Source organism: Chaetura pelagica, unplaced genomic scaffold (assembly GCF_000747805.2).
Source record: "Chaetura pelagica isolate M959 unplaced genomic scaffold, ChaPel_1.0 scaffold99, whole genome shotgun sequence".
Classification (NCBI taxonomy): Eukaryota; Metazoa; Chordata; class Aves; order Apodiformes; family Apodidae; genus Chaetura; species Chaetura pelagica.
In genome coordinates, this window is record NW_009954539.1 from 419863 (window position 1) to 435008 (window position 15146).

At 41.5% G+C, this 15146-nt stretch overlaps 1 protein-coding gene across 1 annotated transcript in view; it reads left to right on the plus strand.

Moving 5' to 3' along the window:
• PKHD1 (polycystic kidney and hepatic disease 1 (autosomal recessive)) overlaps nucleotides 1-15146 on the plus strand; it is a 248035-nt gene that overhangs the window by 213211 nt on the left and 19678 nt on the right. Inside the window, exon 59 of the mRNA XM_010004904.1 lies at nucleotides 6610-7615. Within this exon, the coding sequence (XP_010003206.1) occupies nucleotides 6610-7615 (1006 nt within the window). The remainder of the gene's footprint in view (nucleotides 1-6609; nucleotides 7616-15146) is intronic.

The window sequence follows — 15146 nt, forward strand, 5'->3', positions numbered from 1 at the left end:
GCTGAGAACTTTCCCCTCCATAACAAAACCTGGCAACGATGGTCTTAATAGAGTTCAAGTTTAATTGACTAATTCTTTCACCACTTGTCAGACAACATACTTTTGCTTGCAGTGACAAACTCAGCTCTTTCCTCCCCCATTTCTCCAGTGAGTAGCACAAGCACTGGTGTGGAGCACACATTACCACAAACTGTACGATGTTTGCTGTCAAACTCATTTATTTATGCAACCACTGTGGAAAAGCCTGGGGCCCATAAGCAGCCCTGAAAGATTTCTGAGCCCTGGTGTGGGGTCATGAAAGGGAAAGTGAGGGGGAGGGCGAAGCCTCCACTGGTTATGAGAAAGGAACTGACACAGGAAATGGTCACATATGGCACAGATTTATTGTGTCCGGGACTTCCCATTCAAAATTCATTATATCCACAGCTCAGAGGAGTGCATGGCACGGCCACATCCATTTTTAGGTCTGGCATCTGATGAAATTGCTGTTTTTCTTTCTGGTGGTGGTGGTAGCTTTATTATTCTGTGGCCAGAGAGACAGTAGTGACTAGAACCTCTTCAGTAAAAGCGCTCACCTGTATGTTGAGCTATCAATTTGACTAAGAAACTTAGATCACTGGGGTTGCTGGTCAGGATTGTTCTGATCTTTAAATACACTTCAAGGAAACCAGGAATGGGAAACATAATGGCAAAAGCTGTGGTAGTGACATGAGAAACAAATTGATGCTTAGAGAAAAACATGGTTTTTCTAAAGGTGCAATAATTTGGACCAAAAGATGTTTCTTATTGCATATTTCTCTTTTAACCTGAAAAAGTTCCCTAATCATTAATTAACAGACAAAAGACCTCCATAATTGTGTCTTTCTGATTCAGTTTAATAAAATGATGGACAAGCTCTCTGGGTCAGTGCTGACAATAGTAGGAATGGACCCCAAGTCTACTGAGTCAAGCAATGCTAGGATATGGGCACTGGAGCTTCCTGGTCACTCCTGCTACATCAGAGCAGCTGCAAGCCCAGTATGATCCCAGGCAACACAGCAGAGTCTAAGGCAACTCCTGGGTATTTGTAAGAAATTAGCACAAGTCAGGAGCTGGTTCAAAAGAGCAGTTTGGATGTTGCTACCATCTTAAGGAAAGTCAGTGATTTTAATACTACAGGAGTGCCACGCCAGCTGGTCTTGGGGACAAGGACCTGGCCTTGACACTGGTTATTTCTTTAGTTTTGATGGATGCAGTGCTGTGGTAACTGTGTTTCAGCCTAGTCTTCTGGGCACAGAGAGCCAAGGTATTTTCAGGTGTGGTCACCTTGCAGTAGCAGCAGGGGATTTAAGAAGTTCTGTGGCATTATAAGTAACACCACTTAATTCAGCCATGGCACAAGGTCTGGGCTAGGTAACCTCAGTCAAAGACACTTCAGATTTACTGATTCACCTCCTCTGAGATGACTAAAGTTATATCCTCCTGGCTAGGCTATTCTCCCCAGCTTTTTGCAGTTTTGTGAGACTCCAGAGGTTCCTGACACTGAAAGCGTGGGGAACATTTTGGTTGAACATTGCTATTGTGCCTTGTTTCCACGCTCTTTCTAGATGACTCTTTTTGATCTCTGTTGGAGATCACCCTTGCCTAGACGGTCTTCCCTCTTCTTAAGATTTGATTTGTGCGCTTTAAGGCCAAGAATGACTTATTGCTGTAGTTTCTGTGAATTAGAAAACTTTTCCATTTTTTCTTCATAACTTGAAATAAGCATTATCATCTGCAACAAGTGCCTTACCTCTTATGTGAGGGGGAACTCTGAAGGGGTGGTGCCAGTATTAAAATATGTAAATACATGGAAGATGCAAATAATGCTTGATTTCACAGCAGTGTGTGTGGCTGTATCAATGCATGCAAACACTCAAATGTAAGAACAAATATTTTATGTAGTACACCTGTTTTTCTATGGATTTGTGCATGAAAGGGAAGGGCCAATGCAGGTCCTGGGGCTTGTAACAAGGGTGAGCTTACACTATAGGTTTTCCCTTCAATGAGAGAACTAACAACTGCTTTTTCTCTACTTGGGCACCTACTTTCACAAAACTTATGTGAACTTAGCATCTTTTGAGTCCACAAATGTGACTGAAATTGGACAGGGTGTTCAAAGATTTTTTCTGGAGGAACGATAAGCAAGAGAGAATAAAGAACCTCACAGTGTGATCTTATGAGACTCATTTCCTTTGAAAATAATTTTCTTGAAAAGAAAGAAGAGCCTAAAGCAATTTTTATTTACATGGTCCCTGCTATGCATGTATATAACTATCTATATGTGTGTATCTCTCACACATTTAGTACACAGACACAAGCACACACAAGCACTTGTCACCGTGCATTCCTACATGTGTGTTCCCAACACATCTTCCAAGAAACCCACTGCAAATAAGTTGCTTGGCACTGCAGATCTGTGCAGTTATCCCCCATGGGAACATTAGTAAACTCAACTGAGTGATGTCCCTACAGTCAGTGGGACTTCTAAAAATGGGGGGGATGCCTTGTCTCAACATCCACTGAAATTGGCAGGCTTTTTTTCACTTATCTACAAAAAGACTTACAAGACTGGTGTCTGAGGAGCCATTACTTTCCGAAGATAAGTGCATAGGCACGTGGACCCTGTGCCAGGGATTAGACAGGAGAATCAGGGTCAAAATTATTTATGGGGAACATGTGAATTCAAAAAATGTGGAAAACCTTTTGTGTAGCAAAATACAACTGACTTTAGAATAATTTACCTTTGCTAGATTTCTAAGGTCCTATTGCTGGGCTTTTTTTTTTTTTTTTAATTATTTATTTATTTCACATTTGAATGTCAGCAGGTCAAAAGGAACAGTTAATGTTGATGAATATTTCCCCTTCAGCAAAGCTTCGTGCTGGCCAGCCCAAGGCCAGTGAATTGCAATTTCTAAACAGTGTTCCATTTATCTCTCCCCTCCCCCCTCCTCCCCTACTTTTTTTTATATTTTTGTAACTACAATTTTCATTAAATTAGAAATAACTGACAGGCAAATCCAGTCAGATGGAAAGAAAATTGTGGGAGATTTATTTTATTTTGATAAAAAACTGACATCGCCTTTTGTTTTTGTCAAAAAAAATGACTACATTTTTCCTTATACCATGAATTGTGAAATCTATCACGAAATGGGTAAAAATTATTGAAGGAAATGGTGGAGTTAACCTGAAGGGGAAAATCATTAATGTTGATGTATTTCATTCAATTTTAAATGTAGAAATTATTTTATTTCATTTTATTTATTTGGCATTGGGGAACTAGGGAAAAGACAGGAGACTTGCAAAGGACTCTGTGTGCCTTTAAGTCAAAACATCTATTTTAAAAAACACTCTTCCCTCCTGCTCCATTTTTCTAAATAAAGGATATGAGATGTTGTTGTTGTTGGTTGTGGTTTTTTTCCTAAGCAAAGAGGACCCCCTCGGCGCATTTTTCTTTTCAAATGTGAAATGAGGTGGAAAATCCTCATTTCACGACAGGAAGGACAAATATTGACACAAAGTTAATATTTGTCAGGAGCCCTAGAAGCAACCTGAGTGCTAAAATCTCATGCAGATATATATTTATTTTTGTGGCTCTGTGTGTGTGTGTGTGCACGAGCATGCACGTGTAAATAATTAAATAATAAACTGAACTTGGTGACAGGGGAATCTGCAGAAAGCAAAGTCTGCTCTGTGAGGCTGAGGAAATAGCTGGAGAGGATAGACAGACACACTCTCCACCTATTTCTCACTCGTTTATTCACCGAGTGGGACAAACATGACACACAAGCCTGCATGAACACCCAACACACACGTGTCTTCTTCCACTCAGATGCATGCAGCTCCTGGCTTGAGGTTTAGCCTCACTCATTGCTACAGCTATGAACATCTTCTTCATCTTCTTCATCTTTCCCACCCATTTGTAGAGTCTCTGGTTAACTCACACATGCCAGGTTTCTCTTTCTTTTTTCCCCCATATTTTTTCCTCCCACTCACACACTTGTGCAAACCACTCACACTCAAATATAACCTGTTTAATCAAATTTCTTCCAGTGCAGAGGGGTGCTTCTGGAATTTATCACTGTTATTGTTCACTACCAATGTAAATAGCACGTCAGCTCAATATTCAGTGGTCATTCAGTATTTATTAAGTCCTGTCCACTCTGGCCTTTTTTAAAGGAAAGCCCTGGGGCAGATTAGCTGTTGGCCCTGACATGCCGCGTCACTTATCTATTCACATTGATTATGAGAGTCAGCTGTGGCCAGGACTCACTTTTTCCTTCTTCTCTTAGACCCCTCTTACAAGCACCCCTGCTTGGATTTTCATGAGGAAATAATCAGATTAGGGCTTCAGCGGCAAGTTCATATGGAGTTCTCTTTCTCCAATGTGCTACTAACTGAATAAACGTGTTTTGTGGTAAATTGTAAATGACATTATGATTACTAAGGCCAGCATGGGTTTCATTTAAAAGTGATCGAAATTGCAGGCTGCAGAAATTGTGACTGGCAGATAAGGCCATTAAGAAGGAGACAAGCAATGATGATCGGTCGTCCAGGGGTGTGTGTGCAGGAAACCAAGCAAACCCCCCTTCCGAGGCAGGCAGGGCAAAGGAAAGACCTGGGAAATTACAAAATATCAGCAAATCCCATTTGTAGACAAGAGAAATATCACCAGGGGGACATGGGGCTTCCAGAAGAGCAGCTGATGAGATCTGTCAGCCCTTGTGGGCTGGCTGCCTGCTGCAGGCTGAGTCCTTCCAGTGCTCCAGGACAATACCCAGTGTCTCTGATGGTGGTGTTTCCACTTCTGCTTCTGAACACAGTTGTTGCTCCCTCTCCCTTCGCCCCCAGCACATGGCAATAACAAAGTACTTCAACAAATATGGCAATAACAAAGTACTGATGAAGCAAAAAAAAGGGAAAGAAAAAGAGAAAAAATGGTAAGCTGGTGTCTAAAAATAGGGACTTTTGCACAGATCTTATCTGACTTGGACCTCCTCCCTGCACTAAGCTTGACATTAATGTAATTTTGTTGCTTTCCTCTGTGATGTGCAGAGTGAGAGCTCATTCTGGGAAATGCTCACAGACTACAGTCTGCACACAAGGAATCCCCTTGAAATAAATTATAGCTGTGTCCACAAGATCCAGGCATCAAGATGTAAGTATAAGCAGAGCCCAGACTAATTCCCCACAGTTAATTTCCTTTCCAGGAGTCTGGTATTTTCTTCTACAAGTGAATTTCACAGTTTTAACTATTCCTTGGTGAGGGGAATGCTCTTTTATTCATTCAAAAGTTTGTGACTCTCAAGGCTGTGGCTGTCCTTGTCTTTTTGTCATTAACACCAAGAACTGCTGATCTGCATACACATCCCCAGAGCTGCTCAATGAGGATCACAGAGGTAGTTTAGACATCGGTTGTGCTTCACCTAACACTTTCGTGAGCACAGCTAACTAGGAACTGAGAAGATTGGGGAGGGAAGGAGGATTACAGCTGGCTACAGCAGCAAATTCCTCCTTTGATTTTATTTTGAAGACAAGAAGGAAAAAAAAAGAAACATGCATCCTTTCCTAAGATGCTCCAGGAGGAAATGTTTATGTTTTTGGTGCCCATATCTGAACTCATTTACTTTTATTCTCCCTTTATAATCAGCAATGATCTCATCATTACAGCCTGAGGCACAATTTCTCTCATCTTAAAGCAGAGACCTTTGTTTGGTCAGATGGAGCTGAACTCAGAAGACTGTATGAATTACATCTCTTCTGTGTAGATTCTTCAATAGAAGGATTCTTTTGACTTGTCTCCACAGACACTTGGGATGGGATTTGGTGTCAAATTCTGACATACATGGAAGTGTTTTAACTCCTGTTATATTCAATGAAAGAATAACTAAAGTGCCATCTAAATGTCTTTCATGGACTATGTGCTATGTCTACACATGTTGCAGCTACCCAAAGAAGTCCTGGTGATTTCAGGTACTTGGGATTAAGTGACAGGATTCTACCACTCTTCAGTAAATTTAGAGGAGATTTATGATTCTGTGATTCTGTTATTATTCTTTATTAAAATATTTTATTTATGAAAATACATGATTATTTATTAAAAGATTTGTTATTAAAAGGAGATCTGGATGATAAAACAAGTATTTTATCATGAACTTGGTTGCTTTCTAAATTGCTCTGTCTGTACATATGGCTGGATGTAATGAAAACATCCCTGTGTCATCAATGCTGTTATCAGCACAAATCCAAAATAATAGCCCCATACCTGAAGACAATTAACTATCCCAGCCACCAGCACATCCTGTTCTTTCATTAGGGGGTCATAATTTGATATGTAGGAAGAACAGAAAAATGTATACAGTTTCTATACCATTAATTACTGGTCTTCACTCATTCAAACACATCTTGAAATAGATGTGTTACCTACCTTTTTAGGGTCCAGGCTTCTTTTAAAACCCTTTAAAATTTTAGCAGCAACAAAAGTGACTTTGAGCACTGCATGGGAAGATAAGCAGCTGTACCACAAACTACTGAGACTATGTCTAAAAATTAATGTGTTTTTTTTCTCTATCCCACTCCATTCCCTTTCAGGAATTTACAGAGATGACAGTACATGTACCTTCAAGACCTCAGTACAAGGCTACTTCTGCAAACAGGCAGATCATGCACTTGTCATCCTAGAAAATTTGGACCCCAGTGTGTCTGACCAGAGGCTGTTTCCAGTGGTGGCAATGACTGGCAGCTTTATGGACACCTTCAGTGATGTGACTTCTCATGCACCTTGTTATCCTGCAGAGCATCGTTCTACTTACTTTTCTGTGTTGCCATCTACCAAACTCACTACAGTTTGCTTCCCAGACCTAGCACCTCTGGCTTTCAGACTCTTTGTCCTCAGTGGCCAAAACACAACCAGACTGCCCCTTGCTATATTCTACACTGAACCCCTCAGCCTTCGTGTTTTCATTCAAGGGAAATATGTGTCTCCAACCCCATCTCCTTTCTCACTGAATGAAGGGGCAGGAGCCAATTATTTTAGCTTTGAAGACAATCTCCTCTATGTTCTCCTTCATGAGAAGGAACCTGTGGAAATACTAGCTGGCCTTTCCCTTCTTTTGGCTTTCACTGTAACTGAAGATGTTGGGAAAGAGAGTGAGGTAACTATAATATGTCGATTAGCTGATTTCTTGAATGTTGGTCATGACCAAGTCAGAGTAGTCCATCACGTGCTGGGAGGTGAAAGCATGTTGAAGGTAATCTCAGCCAATGCTAACAAAAAGCAATATCACTGCCCTACCATAGCATTTTGCATGGACTTTCATCGCAGGTCTGGATTACAGAAAGTGAGGAAAGGACCAGTGAGCACCCGAGCTCTGCAGTCATATGATGTGGCTGGTTCTTCAAGAGTGCTCATCATTGAACTTGGTGATCCACCAGGCCACCCTGGAAATGAGTTGACAACTGACAGTTTAAAGAGTTTGGCCAGAGAAATTATCAACAGTCATCAGGCTGGAGACCTTCAGAGAGGCCTTGGCTTGCCAGTTGATACCTTAATGGTGACTCAGCCTGCCTTACTGTTTCCAGGAGAAGCCAACAATGGGTAAGAAGCAGATGCAGTACCATCACAAACTAATTTAAGTGTAATGAGGTAGTTAGACCATTTGATTTGCTTATTAACACAGGGAGTAAGTTTGCCATTGACTGAAATATGACTAACTATGCTGAAACACATTATAAATTCTCCACGACAGACCTATACCCAGGTGCTAACTAAACTGGACTCCTGAGTGTGAATTACTGTGTTATTCTGTTGGTGTTCATGAGTCTCTGTAGTGCAGAGATGTCCAGGATGCTTTAAAGCAGGAACAGAGCTCCTCAAAGTTTGTCTTTAAACTATGAGGAACTGGGTAAAGTCAATGTTTGTAGAAAAGTTCAGACTTCAATGGCAGCTTATAAATTGATTCACCACCAAAGATGTGTTATGAAAGAAGGGTTTTTGCCTTAACAAACTTGCAGGTCTAAAATGTAATTAATATACTTTTAAAATTTAAGGCCAGAAAGGACTTAATCATATACCTCAATCTTCTGCATGACACAGACCACTGCTTCTCACTTTGATACCTCAAAATTGACATTTCTTTTTGGCTAAAATTCTAGAAAATCATCTGGCATTGAAGACATGAGAGCTGGACATGTCCAATACTACCTGAATGTGTGCCTAGATCTTGGATGCTCTATCCCTGTTTTTGCTGTCCTAAGTACTTGCCCACTTTCTCTTGTCATCCTTTCTCTCCAGCTTCCCATTAAAGTTGCTTTTCCTTCCCTTCACTGTTACATCAACAACCTTCTGGGCATTGACTGTTCCTCCTCCTCCAAATACCCACAGAGTAATCAAATAACTTAGCTGTCTGCTTTTTGATAAATTGAAAGGTTTGAGTCCTGGTGAATGTTGTTATCCTTTGTCTCTGTTTACTGAATCATTTTTGAAGTGTACGTCTGAAAAGCCAACAGATTTCCTTCACAATGGTGCCATATTCAAAAGTGGTATTAAATTCCATTTTCTTCTGGCAGAATTCAATTATACTATTAGCCCATTTTTAATCAGAAATAGTGTAACTCATATGTATCTCCTTTTTCTCTGTATTGTCTAATTTCTTTTCAGTTCTAGCCTTCCAGGATCAAATCCACTCAGTTTGTTTTCTTGGATCCAACACACTGTATGCTTGACTGTTCTTCCCATACTTTATCAGTCCACCAACTTGCTGGGTATTTTGTCTTTGTATTTGTTTCGTGATGTAGCTGTAACAACAGGCAGCCAGCTGGTTTTGACAGAACAACACAGGACACCTCCTGACTTTATAATGATTTCCCAATGGAACCTACCTTTTGAGCTCTGTCAGTTATCTAGTTCTTGGTCAGTTTTGTACATACTAATTTTTTATTGATGTTCTGTAACAAGGTTCCATTTCCAAAGGTCATTTTTTTCCTCTCCTCTCTTAAAGCAAACAACCCTTTCTGTCCCTCTTTCCTCCATCCCCATCTTGCTCTTTTCAGCCTCTTGGAGCTACTGTATGCACAGCCCAGATGGCAGCTCTTATCTGCAGAGTAGGCTGTGAGGAGCAAGGCTGGGAAGGCAGCAGACAGCAGTGTATTTCAGCCTCAGATCCTGAATCTGTATTAAAAGCATATGGGAAATATGAAAAAGGTAATATGCCATCTGTTTTTAATAGGGGACACAGGATTTGATGTTTGGCAACCTTATTGTGTACTCTCTTGGTATTTCACAATAGTTTTTTTGATGTTGTGCACTACTGAGCCTTACCCAAGTATAAGCATATTCCATCTATGCAAGAAAGTAATTGGATTTGTCTAAGACTTAATTTCTCTAATTAATACCATATCCTCTGACATTTGCCACTGACCCTTGTACCATCCTGGTGTCTGTTGGCTGCCAGTGATACAAACTACTATTCCCACACTTAACTTTTCTACTGGACACCAAGTGGCTCATGGTAATGAAGCACCTACAGTAAGAAGACTGGTCTATGACCATAAGAATGTGTCCCTGACCATGCAGGAAGGTTGGAATTAGATGATCATTAAGTTCCCTTCCAACTCAAACCATTCAATGATTTTAGGAATGTTTGTTTTGTTTTTTTTTCGGTTTGCATTTGTTCGTTATATTAGGGACAGTAGGAAATTAGTATTTGCAAGATAAAATGTTAAACTAGGACCAAACTCTGAAGATATACAGTATTTTTTATCAGAAGAACTGACATCACTAAGATATTTAGGGGCTTTTGTGTTGCAATGTAGGACACTACAAAACAGGAAGTGTGTCCATTACTGATGATCAGAACAAGAGGAGCAACAACAGCTACAGTATAGAGAAAAGAAGAAGCTACAGTTTTTTAGAGTAAGTTCACCACAACCCTATTAAATACCTATAGGTTCCTCAATTCATCATGGCCAGGGAGATCACCTAAAGGAGAGGACCACCCTCTTCTGTGTGCCAGGGAAGAAATCTCATGGCTACATTTTTTCAGACACAAATGACATCATCTCTACACTGGGGACTGCTCTCCTAGCTGGGATTTGTCTTCCCATCTGTGCAGGCTTTGTGAAACCTGTTCAAGCAGCAAGGATCAGGACAGGTCCCTGGGAAGGTGGCTGCTCTGTTACAAGGACAAGAGCAGTGCCAACTTAAAGCCAGAGATTCACCATCTCAGTAGAAGACCTAGGATGTATATTCAAGACAACACTAACATCACCCAGTCATAGCTGGTGGGCTCCTCTGCAGTGTTATTTATTGCTCCCTGTCAGCCATAGCTTTTCTGGAATTACTCATGGCTGACATTTCTGATGCAATAAGGCCACAGAAAACTTGTGAAATGAAATCAGGGTTTTCCTGTTGGGACATGTAGTAACCCCACTGTCTATCTGTCTTTCTTTATGCAGCACATGCTAGCACAAGAAAGGATAAATGGGCTGAGATTACAAACCAGATTAATTATTCCTATATATTTTTCATTGGAAGAAAAAAAATTTATTTTCACTCGTGACTCATGCAAAATCCAACCAGGCTGTCAGACAGACACAGAACCTGCATGCCTGCCCGGCCAGTCTCCCTGTGGTTTCAGACTAGTGACTCCTCTTGCATCAAGACAACAACAAGATCTTTGATCAGCAGAAGCTGAGTGGTCATCTTTTCAGCCCAGGACGGTGAGGCTGAAGAGAGCCATGAAAACCTTGCTGTGGTCAGGCAGCCAGGCAGTAAGTCTGTATCACATTGCCAAGCCTTTATAAAAAGGACATCTCTAATGACTTGAAATGCTTTTTTGCATAATTTTAAGTTGACTCCTTTGTTAGGATCACTTCAAGCACAGCTCATTGTCTTGTCAGCAGAAGGCAGATGATTGTTGTGACTGCTAGAGATTTGCACAGGTGGAGAAAGAGAGAGATGACAATCAGACAGCTTTATCTTTCTGTTAATGTCTGTGTGTTGATACATACTGCAATGTACTTACAGACAGAACTCTGCAAAGATAATTAAAAAGTTTGTCTAATACCCATTTAAATATAAAAGTGAGAGAACAAGAGAGCACAACAGAAATACATTGTACGTGCTTGTGCAGGTGCCTTTGTACAAAATCAGAAGTATAAAATAGGGTGGTCATCTAGAAGCCATTTAGTTCATATCCCCATATTAAGGCAGGGTACTTTCCTCCTTCCTGATGGACCTTTAATTTGCTACAAAGTGAAATTTGCTAGCATTAAGCTTTCTTTATAAAGAGTTAGGTTTGGGGTACTGTGTGGAAAAACTGTGCAGGGATGTTCCGGTTTAAATAGAAAGGCACCCCCCCCACAAAACAGAGGACAGAACTGTTGTTATCCCTCCTCCACCCTCCCAAGGGAAGACAGAAGGGGAATAAGGAAGACAGAGTTAAACTTCGGAAATTGAAACTAGAAACAAATTTATTATAACACAAGGAAAAAAGGGCAAAACGTAGGGGAAGAACAAGTAAGTATTTATATACAAAGACACAAAACCAATCTTGATGATGGCAGGGCAGGTACAGCGGAGAGGCCCAGGGCTCCACACAGCACCCCATGCAGTTAGATTCTGGAACAAGCCAAATGCTGGAAGCCATCTGGGCAACCATGTGGGAAACCAAAGGAATCCAGCAGCAGACCCATCAGACAGAAAGGAGCAGGAAGGGAGAAAAGAGTGGCTTTTCCCTCTCCTTGTTTTTATAGGTTGTGACAGGAAGTGGGCGGGAATACTGTCCCTTCCAGCCTTTCAGGGTCCTAAGGACTCTCTCTCTCTAGGGGTATCCAACGCTGTGACTTGGTCTCCCAAGCCATAACAAGTAAACAATGGTATTTTAGGCTCACAGCCACCAAAAAAGGTGAAGCAGGACATCAAAGAGCTGCCCATTCAGACAGCAATATCAATGCAGACAACTAAATGAGAATTGTGCCCTTGCCACAATCCCTCTCCAGGTTTCTTGTAGGCCCCTTCAGGTACTGGCATCTTTCTGCACAGAAGATGGTGGCAATGGAGATTTGTATGTGAAAAGGGTTTGCACGAAGTCATTCTGGGTCCTACAGGTGCAGTTGGGTGTTTTTTTCTGTCACAAAGCCTTTTGATTTTTATTTTTTTTTTAGTTCTGGTGACAGCTGTAGCAGAGAATGCAGGAGCTGAATGAGCATCAAAACTGAACTCTCAGTGTGTTGGTGTTGTCAGGAAGGCACAGTCATATCAGGGATGATGATGCCACACAAGGACTTTCACTATGTGGATGGTAGGCCCCACATCTCCTTTTTTAGCATTTTTCTCCGAACTGAATTCAGAGAGGGGAAACCGGTCCTGCGGCCACCATACATGGTCAGTAAAGAAATTAAATTGCAGCTTATAAGGAATGGTTTTCATTCAGGGACTATTCCAAAAAAACACAGAGTACACTTGAAGAGTAGATGAATCATTCGTGCAGGTTGAAGGTAATGCAACAGTACAGATTACTGCTAATTACAATGATGTCTGTGCATAAGGCTGCCTGTCTGTATTTGAGGGGGAAAAACTCACACTGGTCTTTTTTGATCCTTTATATATGTTTGTTTTGTCAAGGCAGTATTTCCCTTACAAGTGTTCAAATCTCTAAAACACAATTCTAGCAACAATGCAAAATCAGATAAACACAGTTTTTCACCACTACTCTAGTGGACCAGAAGCCTTTTGACAGTGTAGGGGTTAAAGTATCTATCACCAGCTACCAAACCCCCAAGCTGCATTCCCCCTCGGAGTCTTATTTTTAAACTAGATTTCTGTTACAATCTAGTGTACATGGTAATCTTACCTAAAAATTTGCCTATCCCATTCAGAGTTGACACCCATTATTACAAGATTCAGGCAGTTAGAAGTCCCACCCCCACTGTAGCTGTGGTGGAAACCACAGCTTGTTCTGGCAATGGGCTTTCAAAAACCAACCAGTTCCTCTGCAGTAAGATAGCAGGAGGTAGGAAAGGTGAAAGGAGAGCAAGAGAGAGCAGAGGAGCAGGAAGATAAAGAGGGTAGGAGGGACTCAGGAAAAAGAGTGAGGGGTGTTGTGGGTCTCTACATGAGGAAGGAGGGATATATTGCCATATATCCCACACACCCTTGTGGGTCTTTGAAACTGAGGGGTTTGTGTTACTAAATCTCAGTTAAAAATGAAAGGTACCAATTCAAGAGGAGCTTCTCCCAATTCCCCAGTGTTTGCCCAGAAGTTGTGGATGTTCAGACACAAGCAGGAGAGCCAGGAGCACTCCCATCATTTTTCTCAGGCCCTGGAAAGAGAGAGACCTAGTCCCAGCGCTGGTACCTTAGTGCTGTCATACAAAATCTGCCTTGCTCGTATCATGTATAAATCTATTTTCCCCCTTAACAATTAACAGGATCTGCAGTAAAAGTGATGATTTAGATGACACACGCACATAGCAGAGAGGAGCTGCCAAGCTATGTCTCCCAGGGACCGATCCTTTCCCTAGTCTGCCTTATTTAGAATGTTAGCACTGTCACCTCTATCAGCAAAGCATGTCTGGTGTGACATTCGAGTGAGTGACGGCCGTGTCAGCTGCCAGGTCAGCTGGCTTGGGTGAAGCTTTGTGCTCTTGATGAACACTGAATGTAAGATGGGGAAGACAGAAAAATTCTTCCACATGCTTTGTTGGTGAGAGAAGGGTTAAATGGCTTTGGGTGCTGAGTCTTTGTGAGGATACGTGCACATATATATGTATACGTGTGTGTGTGTATATATATATATATTATATCTGCACACACCTTGGTTTGGCTGTAGGACCTTGTGCCCGCAGGCCACAGTCACATTATCATCTGGAAATTGGATAACGACAGCACAATGACAAATCCAGGTTGCTTGCAATAAGGTGCTAATCCCTTTGCTTTAATATCGAAGCAGCGTGTAATGATGTTTGGACATCACTCCAGTTTACTGACGACCCCACTGGGGCCGGCAATAGAAGCGTACAACTGTCTAACAAGCCATCAGGTGACCGCCGTCGTCAAAGCAACGGAGGATGCAATCTAATCTTCCCTCCATCCCTTCCAGCTCCCAATAAGGACCAGATTATAGAAGTGGCCCATCAAAGCTTGGTAACTCGAATCAATTAACGTTAATTCGCACAATGCTATGATGTATTGTGATCACTTTCATTTCGGAGAAGGGGGAAGAAATTGCTATAATTCACCTAAAATGAGGTTGTCTATGGTGCTGAGGTATTAATTGGGTGTCCATATTAAATGGAAAAGGAGCACAGTAGTGAAGGAAAAGTGGATGAGTGACTCTCTTGGCTGCTATTGACCTATCAGAAGAAGACAGTGCCCTTTTCCTTTGCTTTTATCTATTACAGTTTTCCCTATTGCGTGTCAAGTTGATGTATTATAAAAAATTCATTTGGTGACCTTTCACCCCCCTAGCAGATTAAACAATTTCACTGGGATGGCATCATTAACAGGGCCTTGCATTTAATGATGATTTCTCTAAAAGGCCACGGAGATTCGATTTTAAGCTAACAGATTTATTGCACTATTATAACATATCGTAAAAAACTGTACCACCTACGGTCTGGTTTTAGGATAGAAACTGTTTAAGAGTTTATGTGGAGCTTAAAGTGGTATTACCTTGGGATACGCAGCAGCGACAAGGCTCTGACCTCCGGCAGGATGCTGTTTACGTTTAATAAAAGGCCTTTCTCCCACAGTAAACTTGGGCAGTGTGTTATGAAGAAGGCCTGGCTCAGCTCCTTGCCACTAGCAGAGAGCTTTGTAACTAGGGCTATTTCCACTCATCTACAGCAATTAATGGAAGTCGCTAATGAATTTGGGGAATGCTTCTTTCCTGTCAGATGCATTCGCTCTGTCCCTCTCCTTCTAGAGGCTCCTAGTGATCCCACCTCACACCTGAGTGGATCCATTAAGACCTTCCTATCTCACTGTTTTAATCTTTTAAAGGTGTCTTACCACTCTAAACCACAGGATAAGGGACTCCACCAGCTGCATCCACCAAGCAGCTGCTTGCCTTCAGCTCTTGGTGCCACTGGGGTTGAAAGGTTATCTGAGCAAGGGGAGGGGTGAC